The sequence below is a fragment of the Petromyzon marinus genome, chromosome 52 (assembly GCF_048934315.1).
Source record: "Petromyzon marinus isolate PM22_M1 ecotype Great Lakes invasive population chromosome 52, UKy_Petmar_22M1.pri1.0, whole genome shotgun sequence".
Classification (NCBI taxonomy): Eukaryota; Metazoa; Chordata; class Hyperoartia; order Petromyzontiformes; family Petromyzontidae; genus Petromyzon; species Petromyzon marinus.
In genome coordinates this window covers 2,172,965-2,185,092 of record NC_133718.1, presented here as the reverse complement: position 1 = coordinate 2,185,092, position 12,128 = coordinate 2,172,965, and the positions used below count along the sequence as shown (strand labels likewise).

The following is a 12,128-nucleotide window of genomic DNA, read 5'->3' as shown; positions in this document are numbered from 1 at the left end:
ACAAATGTCTGACCCCCACCACCTCCCAGGTGCGTACACGTCATTTATGGACGGCCCCTTACCCGTCACAGTTTATTATTTAATCATAGTGCCATTTATTAAATAAACCACACTCCACAAAGTATTATCATACGTATGCATTCATTGTTTTGTATGGATGGTGGTGCAGCGGTTAGCGCACTGCTCTATGAATCTGGCTACCTGAATTCAATTCGCGGCGACTAATAACAATGATGTCCCGCCCAAGCCTCTTCACCAACCCGCAGTGACCAGCATGGCGAAGTATGGCCAAACTACCCGATGACTGACATGGCATGGGTAAACATAAATCCATCGGTGGACGGACTGTTGACAAATGTGTTAAATGTAGTCCTTTATTTAGCCAAGTTGAGCCATTAATTAAATCCGTTATTTAATCATACTCATTATCTCATGCAATCCTCTGTGTCAGCTGTTCCCAACCCTTTCGAGTGTGCGGACCCCTTTTCAACCCATGTGTGCGCGTGCCTTGAACTTCTTTCGCACCGTACGTAGCCAATCCGTGCTAATCGCATGTGCGGGGGAAGGCCAACAATCCAAACACAAAAAGCAGTTCTCAAGAAATGAGTCTGTCAATCTAGATGACGATTTCAAAGTGCAAAGCTCTCAATGACTTCCTAAAATCGGAAGCAAGAGCGTTCCAGACGGCCGCAGAAGTGCGCCTGAAAGCGCCGAGCAACGCGGTGACCACCGTCTTTTTTCGATGGTTAGCCACAAGCCGCTGCCGACCACCACACGCTAGATGCTACTCACTTTTATTTGAAATTGTACATTGCCTTGGTGAGAGCGTTATTATTACTATTACACGCTTTCTATTAACTCTGTTGTTGTTGTATCCTCAAATCTTGTAACTCAATTTTAACCCACTTCCCAATGTGATATCGACTGTAAACTTGGTATACTTATGTCATACTGGTGACAATACTATATATTCTATCATAAAAAAAAATATTTTTAAACGATATTTTTTATATGTTATGTTTCGGCTTGGGTCTAATTGTCCACGCTCAACTGACGTTGGCTGTAATTGACCACGGTCCCCTTACGTTATGGCAAGCTTCGGGGTCACTTCCTGGAGTCGTGGAGTTCTTACATTATTAGTACGGTACATTTAATTAAAGCGTGTTTAAAAAAAAAAGTTTTTTTTTACTATTACTTATTTTCTTCTTCTTTTCCGCGAGTAACCCCCTGTAGTAGCTTCGCACACCACCAGGGGTCCGTGGACCACAGGCTGGGAATCGCTGCTCGATGCTACGCGTTCGACAACCCAAGATAACTCGATAGAAGTATTATTGGAAAACAGATGATATTTACCGGTTTAAATATTGTAATTATTCCAGTAGTATCGTTAAATGTACAGGCCCTTATTAATCAACTGCTGGTTAATAATCATACTCTGATACAGTTTGTAATTCCCACACTATTCTGCAGGCATCAATGACCCCATGACACATGCTGTTTCAGTCGTAGGAGTTGTTTGACCAGACTTCACCACCCTGGTCACTGCGGTTTGGTGAAGGGTTTAATACATTTTAAGTTAACTAAACTATTTTATTTGACCAGGTAAGGCCCGCTGAGCTATATAGCTCTTATAATAATAGGGTTTTCCCCTTTTTTCTGGCAACAAAACTGAAACCTTTTTACAAGGATTCATGTCTGCATTAGCCACAATACCTGCAGTCAAAATAAAAAAAACATACTATGATAATATATGCATTGGCCTTCTGGCGTCATGTGGTCGAGCACCAATTGGGTCGAGGCTCAAAAGAAAGCCGTCCCTTGGTGTGGACCAATCAGTATCAAGGACAATGCATATATTATCATAGAATGTTTTTCTGTTTGCATTTTGACTGCAGGTATTGTAGTTAATGCAGACATGAATCCTTGTAAAAAAAAGGTTTCAGTTTTGTTGCCAGAAAAAAGGGGGAAAACCCTATTATTACATTTTGGTACTGGCAAAGGAGGTCTAATGATATATAGCTCTTTTTAAGAAGCGACCTGGCCACAAATGATAGCTCATAAACGTGGCTTATCACGTGGAAATGTATCGCAGTCAACTGCTCTAAACGCGTGGATTCCAAATGTGGAGGGAAACACTGGAGGGCCTGGAGAAAATCCACGCGACCACGGGGAGAACATCCAAACTCCAAATATACAGGTGTCATGGTTTGGATCGAACCTACGGCCTCCTGTATACCAGGCGAGGTAGTTAAACATCTCCTAGCCACCACGGCACCCCTAGGTTTAGTAAAGGGTTTGGCGAGGGCTGTCCACCACTGGTTTAACTGTATCACTCGCCACCCATGTTGGCCGTAGCCGGGGGATTCAGCTCAGGTGGCCGGGTTCATAGCGCGGTGCGATAACCACTCCATCACCCACCGCTGCACCCACTCCTATAAATACCACGGCGTGTGCCCAGGTTTTGCTCAAGCATGCCCTTTTTGGCCGAGTCAGGTTGGATGAGCCCCCTGTGGGCTTTGCGCGCGCACACAGGGTTGAGGAGGCCATCCCCACCCACTTGCCCCGTCTCAAATAGCAGCAGAGTTGAACCCCTGCACTTGCGCACCCCCTTGGAGGGGCAGATATATTTTTTTCTCTCTCTCATCGTGGTCAGCGAAAACCGAGAGAGTGCCGCTATAAATAATCCGTGCACACTCAATAGACCGTAAATAACAATTACGAGATGCGAAAGTTAATTTTAAGAGGAGGCTCGCTGCGACGAGATCTGCCGCACCAGGGGGCCTTGTTGGGTTAAAATCGAGGGATGACTTTCAATTTGGATAACAAATTTACCCCCCCACCCCTCCTCCAACCTCCCGGCAGGGGTTACAAGTCCCCAATTGCTGCAAATTGCGAGGCACTTAGCCTAATAAGGGATTTTGCACACCTACCACTGTGCAAAATGTTCCGTTTTCCAATTTACCGCGACCAGCACACGAAGGACTGATCACTCGTAGACGATTATTATTATTCCACGCGATGCATGCCTGGCATTTATAATTGTGCGCTGGCTATGAGGAATTGCGTCAAACAAATCATTGCAGTGCTCTTCAGTTGAGATACCGTTGCATGTGGATGTTTCATGAATCTAAATTGTAATATGCCGCGGAACATACCGTGACTCTGGCGCGACAGAGCCACGTTTAGATGAAATGTTTTTAAGTTAAATTTTGATTTAAAGCTTTCGTGACTGCAGTAATTCATATTCTTAGTTCTTTCGGTAAAGTCACGTTGAAGGGAAACAATAAAATAATAAATTATATATAAAACAATAAAAATTCTCACGACGTTTCGACCATAACACAAACGGTCGTCATCAGGTTTGCAAACCGACACACCTGATGACGACCGTTTGTGTTATGGTCGAAACGTCGTGAGAATTTTTATTGTTTTATATATATATTATTATTTTATTGTTTCCCTTCAACGTGACTTTATCGAAAGAACTAAGAATATGTTTTTAAGTTGTTTTGAATGTGTTTGGAAAATCACGAAGCCGTCATTTAAACACCATTGCATTGGCGAGCGCATGTTCAACATATGAAGATATTGTGCTCGGCGTGCATATAATGTGCACCTTGAATAACCCGAGATGACATACATTGCTGAAAGCAGACCGCTGCACTGCTGTTCCATATTCCAGAGTCAGGTTAGAAACGTTGCCTTCAGTTACACCGTGCTATTTGTAGAGTACTTGTAACGATATATTAACAAACATTTTAAGTCAACTATATACTTCCAGATTTCCAAAGTAAAAAAAAAACGTTAGTGCGACCTCTTCATCGTCTGTCACCTTGTTAAACTCATAGGCCATCATTCACATCAACTTTCATCTTTGTCTGCGTGACATTTTCGCTGTGTACTACATGCCGCTTAAAACGAGATAAGCAATTGTAATCGGCGACGGTTACGGATTAAGCAAAAAAAATAAATCACGCACGCACTACAAATATGCCCATCCCTTCTGTTTCATCTTGGAGACCAGCAGTGGCAGGATTACCATTTAAAGCCCTGCGCTAAAAATACGAGCCTTGCGCCTGCAAGGGGCAAACATTCCCAAGTCGTATCGCCTTTCTGCAGGCCCGCTTCATCACGCACGCTCGCCCAGATGTATTCAGGCCTGACAAGAAGGAGGGGAAGCGGAGGCGGTGATGGTCCATGGGGTGGGGGGGGGGCCCTAAGCAGAAGTTATTTTGGAGAGCCCTCCCTGTCAACGTATCAATATCCCAGTGAGATGACGTACCCACGAGATAGACTATTCAGCGATCCCTCTAGTGACGTGATCAATCAATTGGAGGGCTATTTATGTAACTTTTTTTTTGCCGGGGAGGGTAAAGGCCTATTCTTATTTTTTCACCATTTTTATACTGGTAAAAAAAAAAGGTCCCATATAAAATAACTGCTCAACCCGAGCTCTGGTCTGACACTGGTGGTGAGGCCATAAAGAAGGCTGTCTCTCGTGCAGGCCAATCCGTTTCAAAGACAATGCAGACATTACTCTTTGGTTCTTTCGGTAAAGTCACGTAGGTAGAACAATAATCAATCACGACGTCTAGATCGCAACACAAGCAATCGTCATCAGGTGGGACAACCACAGCAAGAAAAAAAAACTGCTGTGGTTGTCCCACCTGCTGACGATCGCTTGTGTTGCGATCGAAACGTCGTGATGTACTTTATTTTTCTACCTACGTGACTTTACCGAAAGAACCAAAGAATATGGATTCCTGCAGTCACGAAAGCTTCAAATCAAGAATGCGTACATTATAATCAGAGCATGTTTTGTTTGCATGTTTCGCCACAGGTACGTGTGGTTAATGCAGACTTGATGCCTTGCAATGCGTGTCCGTTTGGCGATTGAACATCTCAACACCCCCCGATCTATTGCCAGAAGGGGTAAGGTCAATTGCAGGGCTGCGCCTTTATCCCCTGCACCTTCGCGAGTGAGATGGCAGAAGAAGAGACGTACTTAAGGCATGCAGACGTAGTGCGAGATATGAGAGGGGTGAAGGCAAATGCCAGATGCGGACATCGTGGACGTGAGAGGTGAATGGGATTGCAATGTCCATTAGCTTGTTATGTTTATTGGGATTCGAGTTGACATTTGATGCACTCCTCGTTTTGTTTCACGAATCTAGCCCCCCCCCGCCCCCCCCCCCTTGAGCTACTTGGGGCACGACGCTTTCGAGCTGTGTGTTTATGCAATTTAACACTCAGTAGGCTTTCTTGAGCCATATTATTCATAATAAATGTTTTTTTTGGGGGGGTGGGGGGAGGGTGTAGATCGCATATATATAAGCCGGCTGTAATCGCCAGCGAAACGTCGTACTCGAATTGTAAATGCTGTGGGTGTACGCCCCAACACCGGTGTGCTGAACTAGTAACTAATCGGCACGTTGCGTTTACATGACAAACCTTACTAATTAGGCTTTATATTCTTGGTTCTCTTCGGTAAAGTCACGTTGAAGGGAAACAATAAAATATATATGTAATTTATTATTTTATTGTTTTTATTGTTTTATATATATTTATTATTTTATTGTTTCCCTTCAACGTGACTTTACCGAAAGAACCAAGAATATGAATCACTGCAGTCACGAAAGCTTTAAATCAAAATTTAATTAGGCTTTGGTGGTGGCGGTGGCTTCACGACACATTGATATTTACGCGATCTAACCCAACAAAAAATCCCTTATATCGGTATTACTATTACGTGTTTGTGAGCGTGTGCTTGTTCCTAGGTCGACTTAGCCTCAAATGAGTACCTGGTGCGGTGTGTAAACCTCGTCACTTGGGAGACAAAGGCGGCCGGGCGTGGTGCTGGCCACCCACCTCCTCGCGTGCCGTGCCGGCCTTCGTAGGTGCTGCTCGCTAACAGCACTTGCCCCAGCAGTCTGTTACAGGCTATACGGGAGGTATTTAAAAAAAAAAGATTTCCTCGTGCGTATCCACTGTTTGTCCTGGGTCGCTCTGCGTTTGCTCCACTCGGAGCGGCTGTCAAAAGTCCCCGAGTCAAATTTCCCCCCCCTCCCCACCACCACTCTCGTACCTTGGCGTTGTCCCCACGAGACACACGGCCCTGTATACCTAGCCGTGTTAAATATATTATGCAGCGCGGTACAGGTGCGTTTCCTCTTCATTCGGCGGCAGATGTCGCCATAAATCAACAGTGAGTTCAGATTGGCTCGCCGATTACAGCAGCCCCTGCAGTTGGAGGACACGAGGCTGGGCGGGTGGCCGCAAAGGAAGTTGAGCTGCTGCCTCTTCTCATCATCTGATGATGCTGGTTGTGATCACCGGCGAAACGTCGTTACCCGATTTGTAAATGCTGCTGTGGGTTTACTCTCCGACACGCCGGTCAGTGCTGGACCAGTAGCGAATTGGCACGTTGCGTTTGCGCGACACAGCCTTACAAATTATCCGTGTCGGGTGGTGGGCGGGTTTAACGACACATTTATATTTAAGCGATCCAACCCCCCCCCCCCCAAAACCTCCCCCCTTCTATTACGAAGCCTCTTCTGTTATTAAAAACTTGTTTTTGTTGCCAAGTTCAGACTTAAAGGCCCCCACGTGCCAAACGGCACAGCAACGTCGAAGTTGGGAATTCGATTTCGAGTCGAAGCGCGTTTCTCGAATCGAGCGAGGTTACTGCGAGAGCTTGCGGGGGGGGCGGGGGGGCACGGTGGGAGGGGCACGGTGGGAGGGGATGTCAGAGTCGAGCTGCGCGAGGAGCGGGCGGCGAAAGACACCGAGGCGTGAGCCGCAGAAGCTGGATTCAGACGAACAAAAACTGAACCAACCTGGACCGCAAGTGGAGGGTCATGAGCCGCATAAGCTACGTGCTATGATTAAAGTTTGTACGTGGTGACACACAGATTCAACAACCTCTTCTTTCGTACGGCTGATGATGTAGGCTGCAGAGCAACAACCACAATTTCACATTCAGGGTGGTCAAGCCAGACGACCGCGTCGGGAGCAGCGGACCGTATCATCGCCCGCGATGTCTCCTTCGTATTTGTAGATCGGGCGTCGCGTCGTTGAGCGTTATGCGGTCTTGTTCCGGGTGACCACAGTCGCACACGACGACTGGGAAGTTTGCATTGTCCCGCTTGCGCATCGCGTAATCCGCATCCACTGCCATGGTTTGTGCAGTGCGTGCGGTTTCGGGTGGACCGTGAGCCTCGTGGAAGATCAAACCCAGCAGGATTTTCTGCGATGGCTCTTTCACAGATTCATCGATGCGCATCCATGATTAAGCGCAAGGTACATGCATCGAATCATCTGTGCACCAATCAATGTTTTAATATTCGTATAATGTTGCACATACATACAAAGATCCCCCATATAGCCTTAACCGACTGTAGGGGCAAGTGCTGTTAGCGAGCACCTATGAAGGCCGGAACGGTACACGAGGGGGTGGGTGGCCAGCACCACGCCCGACCGCCTTTGTCTCCCCAGTGGCAATGTTTACACACCGCACCAGGTACTCATTTGAGGCTGAGTCGACCTAGGGGAGGCCCGAGACCGGTTCAGAAAATCGTCACTGGTGTTGGCCATGAGCGGGAATCGAAACCGGGTCGCTAGGTTCATAGCGCAGCGCGCTAACCGCTACACTATCGCTCCCCTTATGCACATACATACACATACACACACACACGTAACGCACACACACCGTAGAGATGTAGCTGTGCAATTGGCTCGCGCGCGAGCAGGTGTTAAGATCGATTGCTACTTCGCAGGAGTGGAAGAGATGGTGATGGATTGGAGCGACCTTCATCCAGCAGTGGATTGGCCATGGATATTGACGACGATGTCGCACACGATCCACCGGAGGCTTCTCAGTATATTCCAATCTTTACAAATTAATGGGTCCTTGACTTTAATCGTGATATCGTGTAAGTGACGATTACTCAAATAGCAGCGGGGGGGAGGGGGGTGGCAAGTCACGTGATATATTACAGCCCGGATGCACTGCGAGACTCCACTCACAGCAAGATAGCTTAATATGTAATTAACTAAATTAGTGAATAATAAGTGTTTTCAAAAGAGAGGAGACTTATGAGCGGGCAAGCAGAGGGCGGTGAAAACAAACATTGTTGTACTGTGCTTCTATGCTCCTACGTTTATGCTCCCCGCCTTCACCAACTCGCACTGGCCCAGCGTGACGAAGTGTGGTCAAATAACCTCCCTCCTCACCCTCCCCCACCCCCAACAGAGGGCAGTGAAAAAAACCCCATTGTTGTACTGTGCTTCTATGCTCCCACTACTAGGCTCCCCGCCTTCACCAACCCGCACTGGCTTAGCGTGGCAAAGTGTGGTAAAATAACCCCTCCCTCCTACCCCTTCCCCCCCCCCCACCAAGAACTTCCATGTCATCGGGAGGCCCTCGTTCAGCAGCGGATTTGGCAACGAATCGATTCTAGAAAATCGAATTGTGCCCCCGTGAATCCTCACAAGGGAGTTGCCGGTTCGGCCGGGTGTGCTACCCGTGCGCGCCTCCAATGAGAAGGTTTAACAAACTCGCCACTCTCGAGCGAGTGGCCTGTGGCGTTCACACGCAAGAGCCACCGGCCACGGAGGGCTTTCTCCGCGCGAAGGCGTTGGCAGTACACCAATATGAACAAAACCTGTACGGCCCTTCTTGCTCTGTCACGCAGTGAACTGAACACTGCCCTGGGAGACAGCCCAGCTGATTGAGAAAGAGGGTTCCCAGTATAGATGGGAATCAAAGTCCAAATCCTGGCCAGAGTTAAAATGAAGTGTCTTGAAATGATGATGTTGATGATGATATTACCGTCAGCGTCGTCGTAATTTGCAAAACGTTCACCACCTAATGAGGCTGCTGCGCCAAAGGTGGGCGTAACGATTGCGTCGTTTGCAAGCAATTTCGACGCTCAAGATAAGTTCATTCTTGATTTGAAGCTTTCGTGACTGCAGGAATCCATACTCTCTGTCCGTCTTCCTGAAGACGGACGCTTGTGTTGCGACCGAAACGTCGTGTTTTCTTTTGTTATTTTTTTCTATCAAGATAAGTTGCGTAACAAGCCATTATTTTACGATGCCCGGTAATTATATTGCGAATCTTACCTTTGGGGCTACTGAGACGAACAATAATACGAATGAGACGTAGGAAATAAGAACGGGGAATAAAGATCTGGTCTTTAAAGGAATCGTGACCCCCCCTCCCCTCCCCAAATACATGATAGGGTATTCAGTCGTGACAGGGTGAAGAAAAACACTCGTAACGGTTATCCGACGGAGAGACTTGGCAATTGTCCTTGCCGCAGTAATGTGGAATTTTCCCCACCGATTGAGCGCTGCCAGGGGACAGGGTCACCGGCCGCCTCGCCTTCCCTTAATTCAGTTGCTCTAGCTTTGTTACGCCGCAGGGCGAGACCCGGGGGGAGCGGCGAGTGACAATCGACTTGCCGGCAGCGCGAAGCCAGCTTTGTCGGTCCGTCTTAGGTCTACACGTGGTCGGTCATGAGTTGTGACTCGAGCGGGCGGCTCTGTACTTGACACTGCAACTCTTGTACCTGCTTGTCCTGTACCCTGTAACGCGGTGCTGTATACAGGCCACGTGTACATATCCCCACGAAAACAATCGAGAGGAATTAAAGAGGGAGGTAAAAAAAAAACATTTTCAAAGCTTCTACAAGTCTCAATCAACTTAGTTTCCCAGTAGGGAGAGATACTGCCAACTGCTTTGACCCAATTACACAACACGTGAGCACATTTTGAAATTCGGCAAATTTCGACCGTGATACAACGCCCACAACGCGTGGGCCTTACTCTATTTCGAATGACGTCACGGGACCCTTACACTCCCCCCCCCCCTCCCGCGCAGTATTAACCAGGGCAGCCGCACGGGCTCGAACCGGCAAAACCTCCGCCACGAGCGGACGCTACCCTTTCGGCCCCCCGTCAACGCCTGCCCCCCTCCCCGTGACAAATAAGGCCGTGGCTGAGCCGGGAATGCGAAGACTCCCCCCCCCCACCACACCCAGCCCCCCACCCACCCAGCCCCCCACCCACCCAGCCCCCCACCCAGCCCCCCACCCAGCCCCTGAGTGTCGGGAGATGTTTCTTTTTTACTCACGTCAGCCGCCTTCTTCTCGGCGACCTCAAGCTTCTCCTGGGCGTCCTTGAGGGCCTCCGAGTACTTGTCCAGCTCATCCTCTGTCCCCTTGAGCTTCTTCTGCAGAGCCACCAGCTCGTCCTCGAGCTGCGTGTCGGCGGGCGAGGGAAGGAGGGAGGAGGGAGGGAGACAATGTCAGGACAAAACCACAAAATAAGTTATTTTACAGCGCACCGGCGTGATGTGGAACAAAGCCACGAATTTAGCGCTTCCGAAATTAAATAAAACCGCCCATTCTCGATGTTCGGGTTGCATCTATCCGTGCGGGGCTTGGAGTGTGATATCTCATCGTATGCCTGGTGGGGTATTCTCCGGGTTCTCTGGATTTCTTCCACGCGAAACCAAATGATCTTGAACAGAATTGACCAAACATCAATGCAAACAATGTCATCGATGATTTCCCTCCTCGTTAACTTATATCGCGTTAAATGACAAACCGATGGGTCACTTTAACTTTGTTCGATGAGTTTTTTTTTTTACTTTACAGCCGACTACGTAACTATGAAAAAAAACCTTGACAAGATGTTCGTGTCGCCGTTGATTAATTATTGCGTTGTCGCTGTTAAAGGGACTCTAAACGAATCTTTAGAAATCCCACGTCTGCGATGGGTTTGTTGGGAAACCCAAGTCCTGGTGTCTCCCCACGGTCTATATTTATTGCGTTGAGCAATTCTAACGAACGCAATTCAATTATATTTCGGGGGGGGAATTAAAATATCACGACAAAATCCTCCATCTGCACGACCAGATGTGCCTACGCTAAGGAGCCTCTGTGCGATCTAATTCACTCACACACACACGGATGTGTTATTTATAAACGTGCAAAAAAAGTTATTGCGTGCGACACAATAACGATAGTTTCGCACATATGACACGCAGCGTCGTACGTGTTACAACGCCCACTGTTTTCACTTCTTCAGCAAGAAGAATAAGAAGTCGACGAAGAGAAAGCATAAATTTCCCCCACGTTTTGAATCGCTTGCGATTCTTTCGCCATTACAATTTTGCGTCCGCGGCCCTCCGACGGTGTTTTCAGGTTGCACCGCGCGGCGTTCGGGGCACGGTGTCCGACGTTTCGTTCCACACGCGCTGGGAGCTTCTTCAGGAACCTCACCCCCCCCCCCCCACCTCAAAGTCCGCCAAGCTCCCCAGCACGCGGAGGGAAACATTTCGTGCCCGAACGACGCTTGTGCCACACAAAACCCGAAATCACAACCGACAGCTGTGTAAGATATCTTAAAGCACACACGCACACACACACACAATGTACAATAAGCGAGCACAACTCTAACCGGCAAAATACATAACTAAGAGTCGACGATATTGTCTAAAAAGAGCTGCGTCCTTGGTCTCATGCAACACGTGGGTGATGGCCCTGCTCGGAGCGCATGAAACCATGAAGACAACTCACGAGCTGGGAGGAGGGTGGAGGAAGGAGGAGGGGGGGGGCACAAATGATCGATCGACCCCGACGCGGGAGACTACCTGCTTGGTTTTCTCCTCTGCCGCTTTCTTGTCGGACTCGGCCTGCTCGGCTCTGTCGATGGCATTTTCCTTGTCCAGCTTCAGCATCTGCATCTTCTTCTTGATGGCGTCCATGGCTGCGGCTGGCGGTGGTGGGCAATGTGCTCACACGACAGGAGGAGGAGGATGATGATGAGGGAGGATATGACGGCTTCGGACCGTGACTTGGCCGGCTGCGGCTCAGCGAGGCGAGTGAGCGGAGCAAGCCAAGGGGCCGTGCAGATAAGCGCAGGGCAGGGAGGGTGAGGAGGCGGGGACCCCCCCCCCCCCCCCACCTCCACCACCGCCTTCCTAAATCTCAGGGACATTTTTGGAAGTGGCCGCGTCAGTGGCCCTGCCGGCCTATGGGGATGCGGCAAAGGGTCCGAGCGCCGTCCGGGGTTCGCGTTGAGCTCTATTTCGTCGGCGAGTGGACGCTGCGGTGCCCGTA

General features: G+C 48.7%; 1 protein-coding gene across 3 annotated transcripts in view; it reads right to left on the bottom strand.

Moving 5' to 3' along the window:
- Positions 1 to 11,920, bottom strand: part of LOC116953557 (tropomyosin alpha-1 chain) — a 40,284-nt gene extending 28,364 nt beyond the window's left edge. The window contains exons 1-2 of one of the 3 annotated variants that reach the window (XM_032973865.2): positions 11,660 to 11,920; positions 10,136 to 10,261 (exon numbers count right to left, since the gene is read on the bottom strand). In XM_032973865.2, the coding sequence (XP_032829756.1) occupies positions 10,136 to 10,261; positions 11,660 to 11,773 (240 nt within the window). In that variant the 5' untranslated portion in view covers positions 11,774 to 11,920. The remainder of the gene's footprint in view (positions 1 to 10,135; positions 10,262 to 11,659) is intronic. The other 2 variants (XM_032973864.2, XM_032973862.2) reach the window with 2 other exon arrangements.
- Positions 11,921 to 12,128: the final 208 nt, after the last annotated feature.